This window comes from Leguminivora glycinivorella, chromosome 23, assembly GCF_023078275.1.
Source record: "Leguminivora glycinivorella isolate SPB_JAAS2020 chromosome 23, LegGlyc_1.1, whole genome shotgun sequence".
Classification (NCBI taxonomy): domain Eukaryota; kingdom Metazoa; phylum Arthropoda; class Insecta; order Lepidoptera; family Tortricidae; genus Leguminivora; species Leguminivora glycinivorella.
The window spans coordinates 4,025,082-4,042,057 of NC_062993.1; the positions used below are offsets into that span (position 1 = coordinate 4,025,082).

Below are 16,976 nucleotides of genomic sequence, written 5' to 3' on the forward strand. Positions count from 1 at the left end.
CTGCAGTGGCTCTGGATCAGAGGCCGATATTCAATTCATAAATGATAGAGCAATGAATCAACTACAAGCACTTAAGTTAAACACAAAGGAAGTACCAGTAGTGGCAGCAGCTTCTGTGTTTCGTGAACTATGTTACCAGAACCGTCACACCACTGGTGTTGAATTTCTTATTGTTGGTTGGGATACAATTAACAATGGTCAAGTGTACTCAATAACATCAGGAGGCATCATAAAACGAGAATCCGTTAGTGCCATTGGATCTGGTTCTCTGTATGTTCATGGCTTCTTGGATGCAACTTATACGGCAAATATGAAAAAAGACGAAGCCAAAAGCCTTGTGATGAAGACGCTTAAGTCAGCGATCACACAAGATAACATGTCAGGAGGATACATAAATATTATAGTGATTACAAAGGGTGGAATAGAAATAGGACGTGTTTAGGTAACAATTCTGATTGTGATTTTTTTTTTCAAGTTTTTCGATCAAAATATGAATTTAGTTATGTAATAATTAAAGCGTGATTTATGTACTATCACTTTTGTCTCTAATCTAATTACGAAATCTAATCAATTATTCTAAAAACGTATTAAAGAATTTTGTATTAAAAACATAATGACTTTTATTTTAATGATAATGTAAAAGTTCCTCGTGTTCTCAAGTCAAGCAGTGGTAAAAATTAATTGTTTAATCTACGAGTCTCTACGAATCCCTCGCTGGCTCGAGTATCAGTATTGGCAATAAAAGTGAATATAACAAATAATCATTTGTTAATAATTTTAATGGTACCTTATACACAACAAATACTAAGTTTCTGAACGAAACAATGTGTAATCCTTTATACGCTTACATTTTTTAAAGCCACTCACATTCGGCGAGGAACGAGACTTTTTAAAATAAAATAAATTTCAAAATTAACGATTATTAACGTAAAATTGATTATGCAAAATGTGTGCAATTAATTTGACTCACAAAATAATTGTCTATATGTCACACGTGCTCTAAATTACGTACACCGGAACGACATAACCTCACTTTTCCAACGCGTTATCGCGTAATTCGCGTAACACGGCGTTGATAAAACGCGTGTTTTTATTTTAATAAAAAAATGTGGAGAATTTATTGGATAGAAACATAGAATAAACAAAAATGGTGTGTAATATTATCCTTTATTGTATACGTGTTGTCGTTGATATGTTAAATAATATGTAACTTGTTGCAGAGTAAGTTATATGTTCTTTACGAACATAGTGCGGGCTTCGCCCTCTTTCAAGTGGCGGAGTTCGAAGAACTGGCAGCGTTCCTGCCGCAAGTTGAGGAGTCTGTGACTGATCTGCAGCGGTTCAACTCCGTGGTCACGCTCATCGCGTTCCAGCCCTTCAAATCAGCTATCACCGCTTTGGAAAATATCAACGCGGTGTCTGAAGGTTCGTCGACATTTTGAATTTAGAACGTTGTTTGGTGAATTCATGTGGTTTTTATTGTACTTAAATTTTGTATAGTATTTGCTGGGGAACCTCTGAAAGTTTATTTATTTTGGTTGCTCTCATTTGGTAAACACCACATGATGTGTTAGGTTAGGTATACCATAGGTTCATGGCCTTGTCTATAAAACCTATGTCAATGTTGTATATTTAAGTTCACCTATTTTCATAAATATAAATCCCAAAAGGTGTAGGCAGAGCACATGAAATTGCTGTTTCGGTGGCATACTTAGCAATATAGTAGTTGACCTATATTTACATTGAAATGAAATAATTACATGTATTTTTGAGTCCCACTACCCAACGCAGTGACTTTAAATCTATCATTGGTTCTAGTCACATATTTTCAAAGTGGGCACATTATTGCTTTATTAAAACACACGCAGGTTTTCTCAGTAAGTCTGTGTGCACCTAAGTATCGCTACAACTATAAATTTACAATAGTTTGTGAGAAATAAGTATTCATTGTTATTTTCTATTTTAAATGAACTAATATGCCTATTGCAAATTGATTCATAGAAGTAAATTATGCTATGCTTGTGTCAATCCATTGTTTTTACAAATAAAATGCTTAGAACTTGTACTGTAATGCACAAGCAAAATTCAAACATATTTTTTTGAACAACTATGCTTTTATAATGTCTAAAATGGCTGTCTATCCTCTAAAATATGTCTCACAAAAGTTTAACTTCTATAACAGGTATCATACCCGAAGACTTGAACCTGTTTCTTGAGGGAGCATTACCGAAACGCAAGAAGCGCGGAAAATGCACTCTCGGAGTGGCCGATCCCAAGCTTGGTGCTGCCATCAGCGAGGCTCTGGAGATTCAGTGCTCCCATGTTGGGGCCGTTCCGGAGATCCTAAGAGGTAAGAGCAACTCTTTTGTGTATTCAAATTTTTCTCTATGCATTTTAGTACATCACCAATAGATTAAGTACTAGATATTAGGGTGGATCGAAAAAACACTTTTCTGGAATTAGCAAACCTGATAGTTATCCTTATCAATCAATAACCCTTAGTCTATGAAACCTTTGTGCAAATTTTCAGCCTTTTAAATCAACATCTTTAGCCTCCGCATTAGGTTTGAAATTTTGAATATCTCATACAAACCTGAAAATTCAACTTTCAGATAAAAACTATACATTATTGATACAAAAAAAAAAACAGCATACCTGGGTCACATATACAGAAACAAGAAATACAACTTATTACAGACAATTATCGAAGGAAAATTCAAGGGAAGAAGAGGGAGAGGTAGACCTAGATATAAATGGATAGATAACATTAAAGACTGGACGCATACGAAAGACGCAGCCACCCTCACGATGTTGGCAAAGACCAGAAAGCTTAATGCCATGCTGACCGCCGACGCCCATTAGATGGACATGGCACCAGAAGAAGAAGAAGAATTATTGATACATGTTATTACAAGAAACTACCAAAAGTTGCGAAAATAGCGTTAAAAAGAAGCTGAAGAGGTTGATTTAAAAAGCTGAAAATTTACAAAGGTTTCATTTTCCTGTATCATCTAAAATAAAAGGTGTAACAAATAGTTAGTCACCATTTGACACAGGTTGAACCTGAATGGGTTAGGTAAACTTATCTTGTGTACGAGTATTTGGCCACCAATATTTTTTTGGTATTGTATGATAGTTGAACAAGAACTTTTCTTTTGTTGTTTTGTCACAATATTTGTTACTTTGGTCCCACTACCCAACGCAGTGGCTTTAAATCTATCATTGTTCTAGTCACATATTTTCAAAGTGGGCACATTATTGCTTTACTAAAACACACGCAGATTTTTTCAGTAAGTCTGTGTGCACCTAAGTATCGCTACACTGGTAAATACAAACATATCATGTCATACTGATGTAGTATAGAAAAACACATACAACATTATTCAAACCAAAGGACTTCAAAAGGTGAAAGTGCCACAAAACAGCCACATCTCAGCATGTTGCTGGTGACCTCCAACAATCTTTTTAGATGAAATGCTAATTCAGTCAACGTCAGTACTTAAAGACTGTATCGTTAAGTATGAAGACAACTTTGAGTAGCCGTATTTATTTGCTATTATATTTTTTTCTTATAACAAGCCATGGGCTTAATAAGGTACACATTTTGTCCTAGAAACTCGACGTAAAGCATATGGTTTAGACAGTATTGACTTAATCCTCCCGAGTACCAATTACGATTCCGGACAAATGCTACTAGAAAATTCACAAAGTGCGTAAAAGACGATACGATTGCGAAAAAAAATTGTATGGTGCGAACCTCAACGACACATAATCCACAAAGCAGAATATCTGGACATAGTCTAGCCACTGTTATTTAAAAAATATAGTTCAGGATCTGTGTATGGCGGCCATTTAGAGAATGTGGCATGGTGCTTACTCTAACTCCGACTTTGATGTCGAATTTGACTATCATACATTGTTTATATCGATCTGGTTTAAGCACTGTTCAAACACCATGAATGTCAATTAGACTTTGGCCTATGGCTAATTTTTTTATCTGTTTCTCTCATCCTGCTAGCATCAAAAATTTACGGCAATCCGGAACGTTGCTCAAAATTGCGTTTTTTTAAATTATATAAATTCGCCGCATTTATTCTACAAGTACCCAATTGGAAAAACCATGAAGAGGACTCTTAAAGAATATATTTTGGCAGCATATTAACCTTTGTTTGTTGAAATCGTACAAAGAGTCATTGAAATATTCTCAAATTAAGCCAGATAGGGGTTGTCCGAAATTTATTTGCTAGACCTTGATGAAAGTGCCATAAAGTCCCTAAAATAAAAAAAATATCAGACCTTCTTATATCAAATAGTACTTACCAATACCTTAAGATCATACTCTCGGAACATAATAATACATAATTATGCACATGTCAACATTTAGACGAGGTTTGTTTTGTCCTTATACTTAACGATACAGTCCTTAGGCCCCCCCCCACATATAGCGTCTTGCGAGCGTAGCCTCGGGTCAACTGTATGGCAAAGCCTGACACCGCATCTTTTTCCCTTAGCGGCCACCAGCGCCGCGCCGCCCGAGTGTAATTTAAATAAAAAACGTCTCCTCTGCGTCGCTTGCGGCGCGTCTTACGTTTTTCCTATACAAAATGTACTGAAGAGACGTTTTTAGGGTTCCGTAGTCAACTAGGAACCCTTATAGTTTCGCCATGTCTGTCGGTCCGTCCGTCCGTCCGCGGATAATCTCAGTAACCGTAACCGTTAGCACTAGAAAGCTGAAATTTGGTACCAATATGTATATCAATCACGCCAACAAAGTGCAAAAATAAAAAATGGAAAAAAATGTTTTATTAGGGTACCCCCCCTACATGTAAAGTGGGGGCTGATTTTTTTTTTCATTCCAACCCTAACGTGTGATATATTGTTGGATAGGTATTAAAAAATGAATAAGGGTTTACTAAGATCGTTTTTTGATAATATTAATATTTTCGGAAATAATCGCTCCTAAAGGAAAAAAAAGTGCATCCCCCACCTCTAACTTTTGAACCATATGTTTAAAAAATATGACAAAAATCACAAAAGTAGAACTTTATAAATACTTTCTAGGAAAATTGTTTTGAACTTGATAGGTTCAGTAGTTTTTGAGAAAAATACGGAAAACTACGGATTTACACTCGGGCGGTCCGGAGCTGGCGTCCGTTCCGCGTCTTACGACGTGCGTCGCCTGTGTGTAGATAGACCCTTATTGTACAGAGACTGACTGAAATAGCATGACACACCTTCGTGAGTTTCCGTGAAAATATGAAGGAAAAACTTTCACACGTCTACAGTACTCTAACCTATCAACTAATAAAATAGCCTTTATTTCAGACGTTTTGTTACATTTCATTTTGTTGTTAACACACATATATTTCCTCATTTTTGTCTGTATGCCTTTTGTAGGCAAAGGCCTCCGCTAACTCCTTCCATTTGTCTCTGTCTTTTGTTATTGTAGTCCAGGAACTTCCTGCTGCACGCTTTATCTCATCTTCCCATCTTCTTGGCCTGCCACGTTTCCTCTTTTTGTATTTAGTGAATCAGTACATTATCGTTTTAGACCAGTTTTCTTTCCCTCTTATTGTGTGTCCTGCTAGGGTGGTCCAAAAAAAAATTTTTTTTATTGTTTGAGCTCCACATGGTTATTTCTACACGAAAACTTATTAAAATCATGTCAACCAATTTTGAGAACAATCAGACTTTATTTAGAGGTCGCTCAAAATAAAGCAATAATGCCATACTGAAATGTATGAAATGAACTTGACTAAAGAAAAAATCTTACATGGAGGTATTTTAATGGTTTAGTTATATTTTTCCCTATTTCATTAGAGCTAAATAAAACATGAACCGGGCAGTTTGCAATGTTTTAATTATTTCGGTTTTTATTTTATTATAGGAGATATCCAATCTTAAATGTATCTTGAGCGACCTGTAAATAATGAGCAAATGGGTTAAAATTTGGTACATAAACTACTAATTCATAATAGAACAAAGGGAACCATGTGGAGAAAGGATTAGTCATATTTATTTTTCTTCCATACAAATGTGGACCACCCTAGTGTCCTGCCCATTGCCATTTTAACTTTTTAATTGTTGTAGTAATATCTTTAAAAAGATATCAACACAAACATAACCTAAAATAAAACATAACTTCTACAGGAATCCGTCACCATTTCCACGCACTCATCAAGGGCCTGACCCTCAAGGCCTGTTCCGTAGCCCAACTGGGTCTGGGCCACTCCTACTCGCGAGCTCGGGTCAAGTTCAACGTGCACCGAGTCGACAACATGATCATACAGTCCATCGCGTTGCTGGACCAGCTTGACAAAGATGTCAACACTTTCTCTATGAGAATCAGGTATGTTTCAATTTTTAGGGTTCCGTGTCAACTAGGAACCCTTATAGTTTCGCCATTTCTGTCTGTCCGTCCGTCCGCGGATAATCTCAGTAACCGTTAGCACTAGAAAGCTGGGATTTGGTACCGACATGTATACCAATCACGCCGACAAAGTGCAAAAATAATAAAAAATGGAAAAAAATGTTTCATTAGGGTAACCCCCCTACATGTAAAGTGGGGACTGATTTTTTTTTTTCATTCCAACCCCAACGTGTGAGATATTGTTGGATAGGTATTTAAAAATGAATAAGGGTTTACTAAAATCGTTTTTTTATAATATTAATATTTTCGGAAATAATCGCTCCTAAAGAAAAAAAAGTGTGCCCCCCCTTGAACTATATGTTTAAAAAATATAAAAAAAAAAATCTCAAAAGTAGAACTTTATAAAGACTTTCTAGGAAAATTGTTTTGAACTTGATAGGTTCAGTAGTTTTTGAGAAAAATGCGGAAAACTACGGAACCCTACACTGAGCGTGGCCCGACACGCTCTTGGCCGGTTTTTTATTAATATTTACAGTCTGTGATTAAAAAGAAGCGCTGATAGCTTAGCGGTAAGTGCGTGCGACTTTCGTTCCGGAGGTCGCGGGTTCGAACCCCGGCTCGCAACAATGAGTTTTTCGGAACTTATGTGCGAAATGTCATTTGATATTTTCCAGTCGCTTTTCGGTGAAAGAATGTTACCTTTAGTGCGTTTTCACATTATCCAATCCGATTTCGGATGTCGGAAGTATTTCAAAGGCAAAATGGCGGCTTGAATGTATGGGATATCGGTCCTACATCCGATATCGGATCGGATAATGTGAAAACGCACTTAGGCTTAGAATAAATTTTTAAGTGGAAAATGTCTGCCTTGGGTGAGACTTGAACTCATGGCCTCTGGACCGCGGGTACTCCAGCGCTCTGTTAACTGAGCCACAAAAAAATGTTACCCTTTGATAAGAAGAACAAAAAAAATTTAACCCTTTGCTTAAGAATGTCATATATAGTAAAACAACAATTAATATACAACTTTCTTCCATAGAGAGTGGTATTCTTACCACTTCCCAGAGCTGGTCAGCATTGTCCCAGAGAACTACCTCTACACAAAATGCGCCGAATACATCAAAGACCGCAAGTCGCTCTCGGAAGAGTCCGTCGAACCACTGACCGAGATACTCGGAGACTCGGAGAAGGCTCAAGCTATCCTGGATGCCTCAAAGATGTCAATGGGCATGGATATATCCCCGGTCGACCTGATTAACATACAGATGTTTGCTGAGAGGGTTGTCAAGCTTAGCGATTACAGGTTTGTACTTAAATTCTCTTTTAAATCTTAGTTAATGCTTAAAATGCATGAAGAACTGCGAGTAGCTCTTTAATGAGTCCATCAAACCACTGATCGAGATACTTGGAGACTCAGAGAAGGCACAAGCTATCCTAGACACTTTGAAGATGTCTATGGGCATGGATATTTCTTCAGTTGACCTGATCAATATACAGGTGTTCGCTGAAAGGGTTGTCAAGCTTAGTGATTACAGGTTTATACAAATCCCTCTTAAATCTAAACAATTTTCTATCGCATAGAAAATGCATGAAATAACATTTCGTGATTTATTTAAGTGGTGGTCCCATAGTAAAAGTAATTTATTATCATTTATATATTCTCATTATAAGAGTTTTGAATGATTCACGGTTATTTTCATTAGACTTATATTGACCGGGATATAGACCGTGATTACCTTTTTGATTATCGGGAGCTCGACAAAAATCAAAAAGGTAATCATGGTCTATATCCCGGTCAATATAAGTCTATTCTCATTATGTTAATCGCGTTATCTAGTCATTATAAATTAGGTTAACTGGAAGAGATCCCTCAAAGGGATAAGTTCGCCTTTGTACTTCACATCTCAATGTATGCTTTTTTAGGGTTCCGTAGCCAAAATGGCAAAAACGGAACCCTTATAGTTTCGTCATGTCCGTCTGTCCGTCTGTCCGTCTGTCCGTCTGTCCGTCTGTCACAGCCGATTTACTCGGAAACTATAAGTACTACAGTGATGAAATTTGATGGGAATATGTGTTGTATGAACCGCTACAAAATTATGACACTAAATAGTAAAAAAAAGAATTGGGGGTGGGGCCCCCATACATGTAACTGAGGGATGAAAATTTTTTTTCGATGTACATACCCGTGTGGGGTATCAATGGAAAGGTCTTTTAAAATGATATAAAGTTTTCTAAAAAACATTTTTCTTAAAGTGAACGGTTTTTGAGATATCAGCTCTCAAAGTCGTAAAAAGTATGTCCCCCCCCCTCTATTTTTATAACTACGGGGTATAAAATTCTAAAAAAAATAGAGGTGATGCATGCTAATTAACTCTTTCAACGATTTTTGGTTTGATCAAAGTATCTCTTATAGTTTTTGAGATAGGTTGATTTAACTGTAATTTTGGCAGGTGTATAAATTGACATAATAAGTTTATTATATTTGCTGCTACGGAACCCTTTGTGCGCGAGCCCGACTCGCACTTGGCCGGTTTTTTTTAAATGTGTTTTGGTACAATAAAGAGTTACTACTACTACTATAAACCTATTTATGACGGTTTAAAACTAAAATAATTGCTTAGTAATAAATCGCGTCCCACTACCCAACGCAGTGGCTTTAAGTCTATCATTGGTTCTAGTCACATATTTTCAAAGTGGGCACATTATTGCTTTACTAAAACACACGCAGGTTTTCTCAGTAAGTCTGTGTGCACCTAAGTATTGCTACAAGAATAATTCATAACCAGTTTTTTAACCCCCGACGCAAAAACGAAGGGGTGTTATAAGTTTGACGTGTCTGTCTGTCTGTGTGTGTGTCTGTCTGTGGCATCGTAGCTCCCGAACGGATGAACCGATTTGGATTTAGTTTTTTTTTGTGTGAAAGCTGAGTAAGTCGGGAGTGTTCTTAGCCATATTTCATGAAAATCGGTCCACTATGTCGCGGTCGGGGGTTTTCTCAAAATTTTAATTTTGTGGTTATCTTACGGCGTAATATAATATATTATTTTGGTAGTATTTGTTACGAAAATAATCATCTTTTCGGTAAAAAGCACAAAATGATACTCGCGGCTACAGCACAATATCAAACATTCAAACACATGGGTCACATCACACGACATGGGTCCCGCGTAAGGCACTGGTCCCACCGCGAGCTAGTAAGCTATGAGCTATCGGCTATAAAAACGAACAAAAGATAAGCACTCCCGTGCAAATAAAAGAAACACGGCGATATTGATAGTTCACCGCTGGGCGAGTAACTATAAACATCGCCGTGTCTCTTTACCCATGGGACCACATGGTTCCTTTTGTACCACAGGGGGACTACTGGTAATTTTTTTCCCCGTAGCCCCACTGTACCAAAATAGGACTACGGGTAATTGAAAAGAACTGCCTTTTACCCGTAGACCACCGCTGTCATATTTTTCGCATCGTGGCTAAAACGAATTAAGCCTAAAAAGATGTTTGCCCATTTCGCGTTACGCCTAATTGGCAGTTAGCATAAAACGCATTCAAAGTAGGCATTTCTAGCCTCAAGTTTCTTTATTTTGCCTTAAACTCGACGGAGCCTCGCTTTGCGGGGCTCCTATTTCCAATCTGTTTGCCCTTCGGGCATCTAAAGATACCTAACGAACCTAACCTACCTATCTTAATGTGCCGAATTCGCTTTTGGACAAAAACGCAAACGACATTAGCCGATAGCTCATAGCTTACTCTCCTTTGGTGGGACTAGTACCTTTTGGGTTGACATTGACGATTTATTGAATCCTATTTTATATATTTTTGTATTTTTTACCATAGGAAACAGATAGCAGAGTATCTCCACACAAAGATGAACTCCGTAGCACCGAACCTGACCACTCTGATCGGCGACCAGGTCGGCGCTCGCCTCATCTCCAAGGCCGGTTCTCTGACCAGTCTGGCTAAATACCCAGCGTCCACTCTACAGATCCTTGGTAAGTCAAAAATAACATTGAAATTATCACAGCACATGATTGCCGCGAGAGTATGTCGCCGCGAGATAGACTTATCTTATCGAGAAGACGTATCATCTATCTCGCAGCGACATACTCTCGCGGAAATCATGTGCTAGGCGTACAGATTCCATATATTCCACTGAGTTGTCCGTCTTTAGCTTTACTCTCAGCTTGCATCTTTCGGGCGTCATTTTATGTAAATTGTAGTCAAAAAAAACATAAAAAATGCCTCGTTGCGTGATATTTAATAGAAACAACACAAAAACTATGAACAATTAAATTCAGAAAGACCTATAAATTTAAATAGATGTCATACACGAAAGAAAAAACGACAAGGCCCACTGGTGGCCGAGCCGGGAATCGAACCCGATTTGATTTGTTCCCTAGTTGTTCAGAAAGACCTATTTAATTATTAAAATAAAATAATTACACATTTTAGTCCCACTACCCAACGCAGTGGCTTTAAATCTAATTATGATTCTAGTCACATATTTTCAAAGTGGGCACATTATTGCTTTACTAAAACACACGCAGGTTTTTTCAATAAATTTGTGTGCACCTAAGTATCGCTACAATTATAATTTATACCGTACAGGAAAACATTAGGTATTTTTTTATTTCAAAAACAAATTACACATATTAAAGCGCATTCAAAACCGACCTCTTTAAACAATCTATTTACAGATAAGATAAGATATAATATTTTTCATTGGTTCCTCTTTTATATTTGCCTTCTCAAGAAAAGTACACTTCGCAATAAAAGACTCGAATTATCTCAATCTTATACTTTTTGTCCTCAGGTGCTGAAAAGGCGTTATTCAGAGCCCTGAAGACTCGCTCAAACACCCCCAAATATGGTCTCCTGTACCACTCAACTTTCATCGGTCGCGCTGGACTGAAGAACAAGGGCAGAATCAGCCGATACCTGGCCAACAAGTGCTCCATCGCGTCCAGAATTGATTGCTTCTCTGGTAAGATTCTTTAAAATTATTACTTCCTGATCAAAAACTCCAAACTATGGCCTTTTGTACATAGGATAGAGGAATAAGTAAGGGAAGAATTGTTCTCTCCATTCATCAGTAAGTGCAAGTTATTTGTAGTGACATCTAGCGTTATCCACGCGTCAAATAGCGTAAATTATCAGTACTGCTGTTTGTCAATAGATGTCGTGGCGAACAGTCTAATGCTCAACAATTTTTAGCTAATATTACAATAGTATTAATCAGTATTCTGCTTTCAATTCCTTCTGCTTGTAATATAAGTTGTAAACTGTTCTAATATTATTTTTTTGGCAGACGAGTCACTGTTGACACCTAGTATCGAGTAGTGGTACTGATAATTTACGCTATTTGACGCGTGATTGTCGCTAGATGTGACAAATAACCCGCATTTAGTGATTTAGTTACAACCAGGGCCCGTAACTTTCATGCCGATGACATCAATTTGACGTCACGCTGCATATAGGATGATTCAAATAATTTTATTGTAATAATTAATCATTATTCATCAATCAATTTAATCATGTACAAATGACTTCAAAAGTGAGCTACTCATACGTGAAATAATTAATACCTACTTAATACCTGAAACGAAAAGGAAACAATTTTGTTTTGTTTATATAATTTATTGAAATATGGTAACAAAACTATTTAATAAAAGGTATGTATAAAAATAAACAAATAATTTAATTTACTATTCACGTCACGTATCAAGTAGGTATTATATATTTTACGTATGAATAGATTAGTATTGAAGTCATGATTAAAATGATTGATGAATAATGATTAATCATTAAATAAAACTCTTGAATCATCCTATATGCAGCGTGACGTCAAATTTATGTCATCGGCATGAAAGTTACGGGCCCTGCACGGGAAGCATGGTCGCGCGATAGACGATAAAATATCAGGCCGTCCCTATCGCACTTACAAATAGTGCGATAGGGACGGCCTGCTATTTTATCGTCTATCGCGCGACCATGCTTCCCGTGCTGGTTACAACGGTTCCCTTACTTATTCCTCTATGGTATTTACCCTACTACAAAATGTGAGCGACGCTGAACATTTGCACACTTTGATCTATCGCTATGCAGCTGTCTGTTAGCGGTAATAACAGATGTGCTACAACATATGCTTTATAATTCATTCACAGTTCTTTGTGTGTTGTGGATAAATAATATATTGCTACAATTTTTAACTAACATAAAATGGTTAATTCGATACGAGTGTTTCTTACGAATAATTCTGAAAATATTTAAGTACCACAAATCCCCGTATGGTTTTTAAAAGCCAGAATTACTGCCAAGATTCAAGTGCAGATTCCTCAAATGACTTTTATATATAGATTTCGTTTCATTTTATAAATAATCTGGGCAACCGAGCTTCGCTCGGTTCTGTTTCGTATCCTTGACATGTGTCGCCATCTAGTTCAAAACCGGCCAAGAGCGTGTCGGGTCACGCTCAGTGTAGGGTTCCGTAGTTTTCCGTATTTTTCTCAAAAACTACTGAACCTATCAAGTTCAAAACAATTTTCCTAGAAAGTCTTTATAAAGTTCTACTTTTGTGATTTTTTTCATATTTTTTATACATATGGTTCAAAAGTTAGAGGGGGGGGGGGGACGCACTTTTTTCCTTTAGGAGCGATTATTTCCGAAAATATTAATATTATCAAAAAACAATCTTAGTAAACCCTTATTCATTTTTAAATACCTATCCAACAATATATCACACGTTGGGGTTGGAATGAAAAAAATATCAGCCCCCACTTTACATGTAGGGGGGGTACCCTAATAAAACATTTTTTTCCATTTTTTATTTTTGCACTTTGTTGGCGTGATTGATATACATATTGGTACCAAATTTCAGCTTTCTAGTGCTTACGGTTACTGAGATTATCCGCGGACGGACGGACGGACGGACGGACAGACAGACATGGCGAAACTATAAGGGTTCCTAGTTGACTACGGAACCCTAAAAATGAATAGTACCTACATCGAGCGAAAGAATTCTCAGCCTTAACAACACAACTACTCCACACGAGATGGCGCGCATTTCGCCACAAAAACTCAAATAGTGTATTTTTCTATTCGTTTTAGCCTTGACCTGTGTCGCCATCTAGTGTTTGCAATAAATAGTACTTACATCGACCGGAAGAATTCTGTCTTAACAGTACAACTACTGCACACGAGATGGCGCGCGAAGAAAAACGCATGAAAACTCGAAAATTCGCGTTTTCCGGGACCTAAGGATAAGTTAGACCGATTTTTCACCCCCAAAAACCCCCACATAACAAATTTCTGCGAAATCGTTAGCGCGGTTTCCGAGATCGTCAGTGTAAATAAATATATATATAAATAAATAAATATACAAGAATTGCTCGTTTAAAAGTATAAGATTTCGGAACCAGCACTCCAAATAGGTAAAATAGGCAAAAATTAAAATTTTGAAAAAATCCCCGACTGCGACATAGTAGACCGATTTTCATGAAACATGGCTAAGAACACTCCCGACTAACTCAGTTTTTAGACAAAAAAAACTAAATCTAAATCGGTTCATCCGTTCGGGAGCTACGATGCCACAGACAGACACACACACACAGACAGACAGACAAACAGACAGACAGACAGACACACACAGACAGACACGTCAAACTTATAACACCCCGTCGTTGTTGCGTCGGGGGTTAAAAATAGGTAATTTGATTTGTGTTTCTTGTCACATCTCTATATTGACAAACCTGCACTAAAGTTTCTGTTTGATCCAATGGTTGACTGGTAGAGAATGCCTTAAGGCATTAAGTCTGCCATTTGTACAATTATATGTCGTGCAATAAAGTCTAAATAAATAAATGAAATAGGCTGTAATTTCAGCTCTTATAAAGCCAGGCGAAGTTACGAGTTACTAGATGAAGAGACGGTACCTAAGGGCTGCTTGCACGTTACAGGTTAGCCACGGGTTAATCGGATAAGTCTGGGTTAACAGTACAACTTTGGTTTAGCATAAGAACGTGCTAGTGGCCCTAATAACGCTAAACATGGACGAAATTTTACATTAGATATTGTCGCGTCACCCTTGGGCTAGTTTTACAGAGCACCCTTGGGCTAGTTTTACAGAGTTTGCGATAGTAAACTGGGTTGAAGTTTTTACCTATTTAACCCCTCCTTTACCCCTAGTGAGGGAAAACAGGAATACATCATCATCAACCCCTCCTTTTCGTCCACAGAATCCCAAACCACAGTCTTCGGAGAAAAGCTCCGGCAGCAAGTCGAAGACCGGCTGAAGTTCTACGAAACCGGCGATATTCCCAAGAAGAATATCGAAGTGATGAAGGAGGCGATGGAGGAAGCCCTGAACGCGACCCAGGAGCTGGAAGCCAGCGCCAAGAAGAAGAAAAAGAAGAAGAAGAAGAAGGAGGAAGCTATGGATGAGGATTAGTGCCTTAGGTTACTTGTAGCAGGCAAAATTACGTGTTAAAATTGTTATAGGACATCCTACCAATGTTAAGGTCCGCGCAGCTTAAAAATCCGGCGGCGGCGCGTCGGTATTTCTGCCCCGCGTGTGCGGCGTTGTGTTTTGTTTTTTTTTACGTTCGTATAATTATAGGCTGCAAAACATTACGCTCATACTTAGCGAGAGCCTCGCCAGTAACGAATTTTGGTTAAAGAAAACATATACATTGACCCTTGATTGCCCTCCACGCGCCGCACTAGGTTAACTTTTCAAACTCGTTTGTCTTTATCTGTTATATTGACTTATGTATTTGTGACAAAGGGATAAAACTCAATTTAACTATGGGGATACAAAAAAAAAACAGTAAGGAGGGACTAAAAATTAGAAAAGTAGGTATTAAAAATAATTGTCGAATATATATAGGAAGTTTTATTATAAAGACGAATAATAAAAGCTACTAAGAAAATAAGGAAGTCGTGTGAATTATATTTTATAAAATATAATGACTGTGAGACATTACACTGTGACTATGTTAGGATAGTATAATATTTTATTGTTAAGTACCTGTTTGCACATGCAGGTAATTTTGCTTGCTAGAGTATTGATACTTATAATTACAAATTTTATGTTTTTTTTTTCATTAATAAAGGTATTAGTGTACCTACCTATTTGTTTTTATTACAATCGTTAACTTGTCCTCTTAGTATTTATTTATTTATTTAATCTTCATTGCACAACAAAGAAATATGTAGAAATAGCGGACAGTGCCAAAAGGCATTCTCTACCAGTCAACCATTGGGTTAAACAGAGACATAATATTTTGGTCCAAGAGAAATTAATAGCTAACAGACCCCAATATAATCGTGACATCAAAGATAAATGTACAATACTAAGGTTACTAATATTTATATAATATATAAAGATAGATTAATATATGAGAGTATAACCGCAAAATTACCGCACGCGAGCAGCCGACATTGAGTTCTAATGCGGCGCGCTAAGGTCGCTCCACTGAATGGGCTGCGAGTGCGCGGCCGCCGGCATGCAAGGTCACAAGTCCGAGGTGGGACTTGTGCCCTTTTTCACAGAGTCAATTTGAGTTATACCCTTTTTCACTAGACCCACAGATATGGAGCTGGGCCTGTAGCCTCTGTGAAAACATTGCATAATACTTGTGTTTGTGGTTGTTAAATTGTCTTGACGAGTTATACCACACCAAAGACATGTAACTCCGTATAGTCTAAGAAAAAAACGTACCTCAGAACCATTATATACAAAAAGGTACGGTGGCCTAGATGGCGTTACACCTTTCGGGGACGCTCGGCTAGATTGGCGCTAGTATTAATATTTGACATTTTAACACAAATACATACATACAGTCAAGTGTAAAAATATGGGTGCGTACAACTTATCAAAAATATGTCCCATAGCACTTTATGTTGGCGGAATAAGGTCTCGGTACATATTTTTGAGCGGATAAAATCGATACGTATTTTTGCACTTGACTGTACAACATACATACAATCACGCCTGTATCCCATAAAGGGGTAGGCAGAGCACAAGAAACTACTAAAGCTTCAGGGTCACTCTTGGCAAATAAGGGGTTAAAAGAAAACGAAACTGTGGCATTGCAGTGACAGGTTGCCAGCCTCTCGCCTACACCACAATTTAACCCCATATCCCATACACATATCAACCTAAGAATACCTATGGCCTATGGGCCAAATTGTCAAAACTGAGGTTCAAAAGTTTTAAGCTTGTGTCGAGAGATGGCAGCCTATGCACTGTGATTACATATTTTACTTTGACAGTAAGTGTGTTTTCACCTTATCCGATTCGGTATCCCATAAATTTCAGGCGCCATCTTGGATTTTTTCTGTTGAAATCCTTCCGACATCCGATATCGGATCGGATAATGTGAAAACGAACTATCTATAATACTTGATCCTCTTTGTACCACACATACGAATGCATATTACCCAAGTAGTATGGACGGCGTGAATTTTAAAGTCGCTGCTATCAGCTTGGCTCGAGTTGAGAATGTAATGGAGAATGTATTGTGTAAATGAACAGTGCCACCAACGCCCCAAACGGTTACTGTAACCTAACCACAAAATTAAAATGTTGAAAAAAGCCCCGACCGTG

The 16,976-nt window shown here is 37.6% G+C and overlaps 1 protein-coding gene across 1 annotated transcript; it reads left to right on the top strand.

Moving 5' to 3' along the window:
- Positions 1-1,022: 1,022 nt before the first annotated feature.
- On the top strand, positions 1,023-15,495 carry LOC125238299 (nucleolar protein 56). The gene is made up of 8 exons (XM_048145588.1): positions 1,023-1,150; positions 1,221-1,425; positions 2,183-2,350; positions 6,151-6,349; positions 7,410-7,673; positions 10,208-10,362; positions 11,184-11,354; positions 14,605-15,495. The coding sequence occupies exons 1-8, from the start codon at positions 1,148-1,150 to the stop codon at positions 14,814-14,816; spliced, it is 1,377 nt and encodes a 458-aa protein (XP_048001545.1). The 5' UTR covers positions 1,023-1,147; the 3' UTR covers positions 14,817-15,495.
- The last annotated feature ends 1,481 nt before the right edge of the window (positions 15,496-16,976 follow it).

What these genes read in the sequence shown, in the direction of transcription:
- LOC125238299 (XM_048145588.1), top strand. An exon ending in GTCAAGCTTAGCGATTACAG is followed by an intron (nt 7,674 to 10,207) that starts GTTTGTACTTAA and finishes TTTTTACCATAG; the next exon opens with GAAACAGATAGCAGAGTATC. An exon ending in GTCCACTCTACAGATCCTTG is followed by an intron (nt 10,363 to 11,183) that starts GTAAGTCAAAAA and finishes TTTTGTCCTCAG; the next exon opens with GTGCTGAAAAGGCGTTATTC.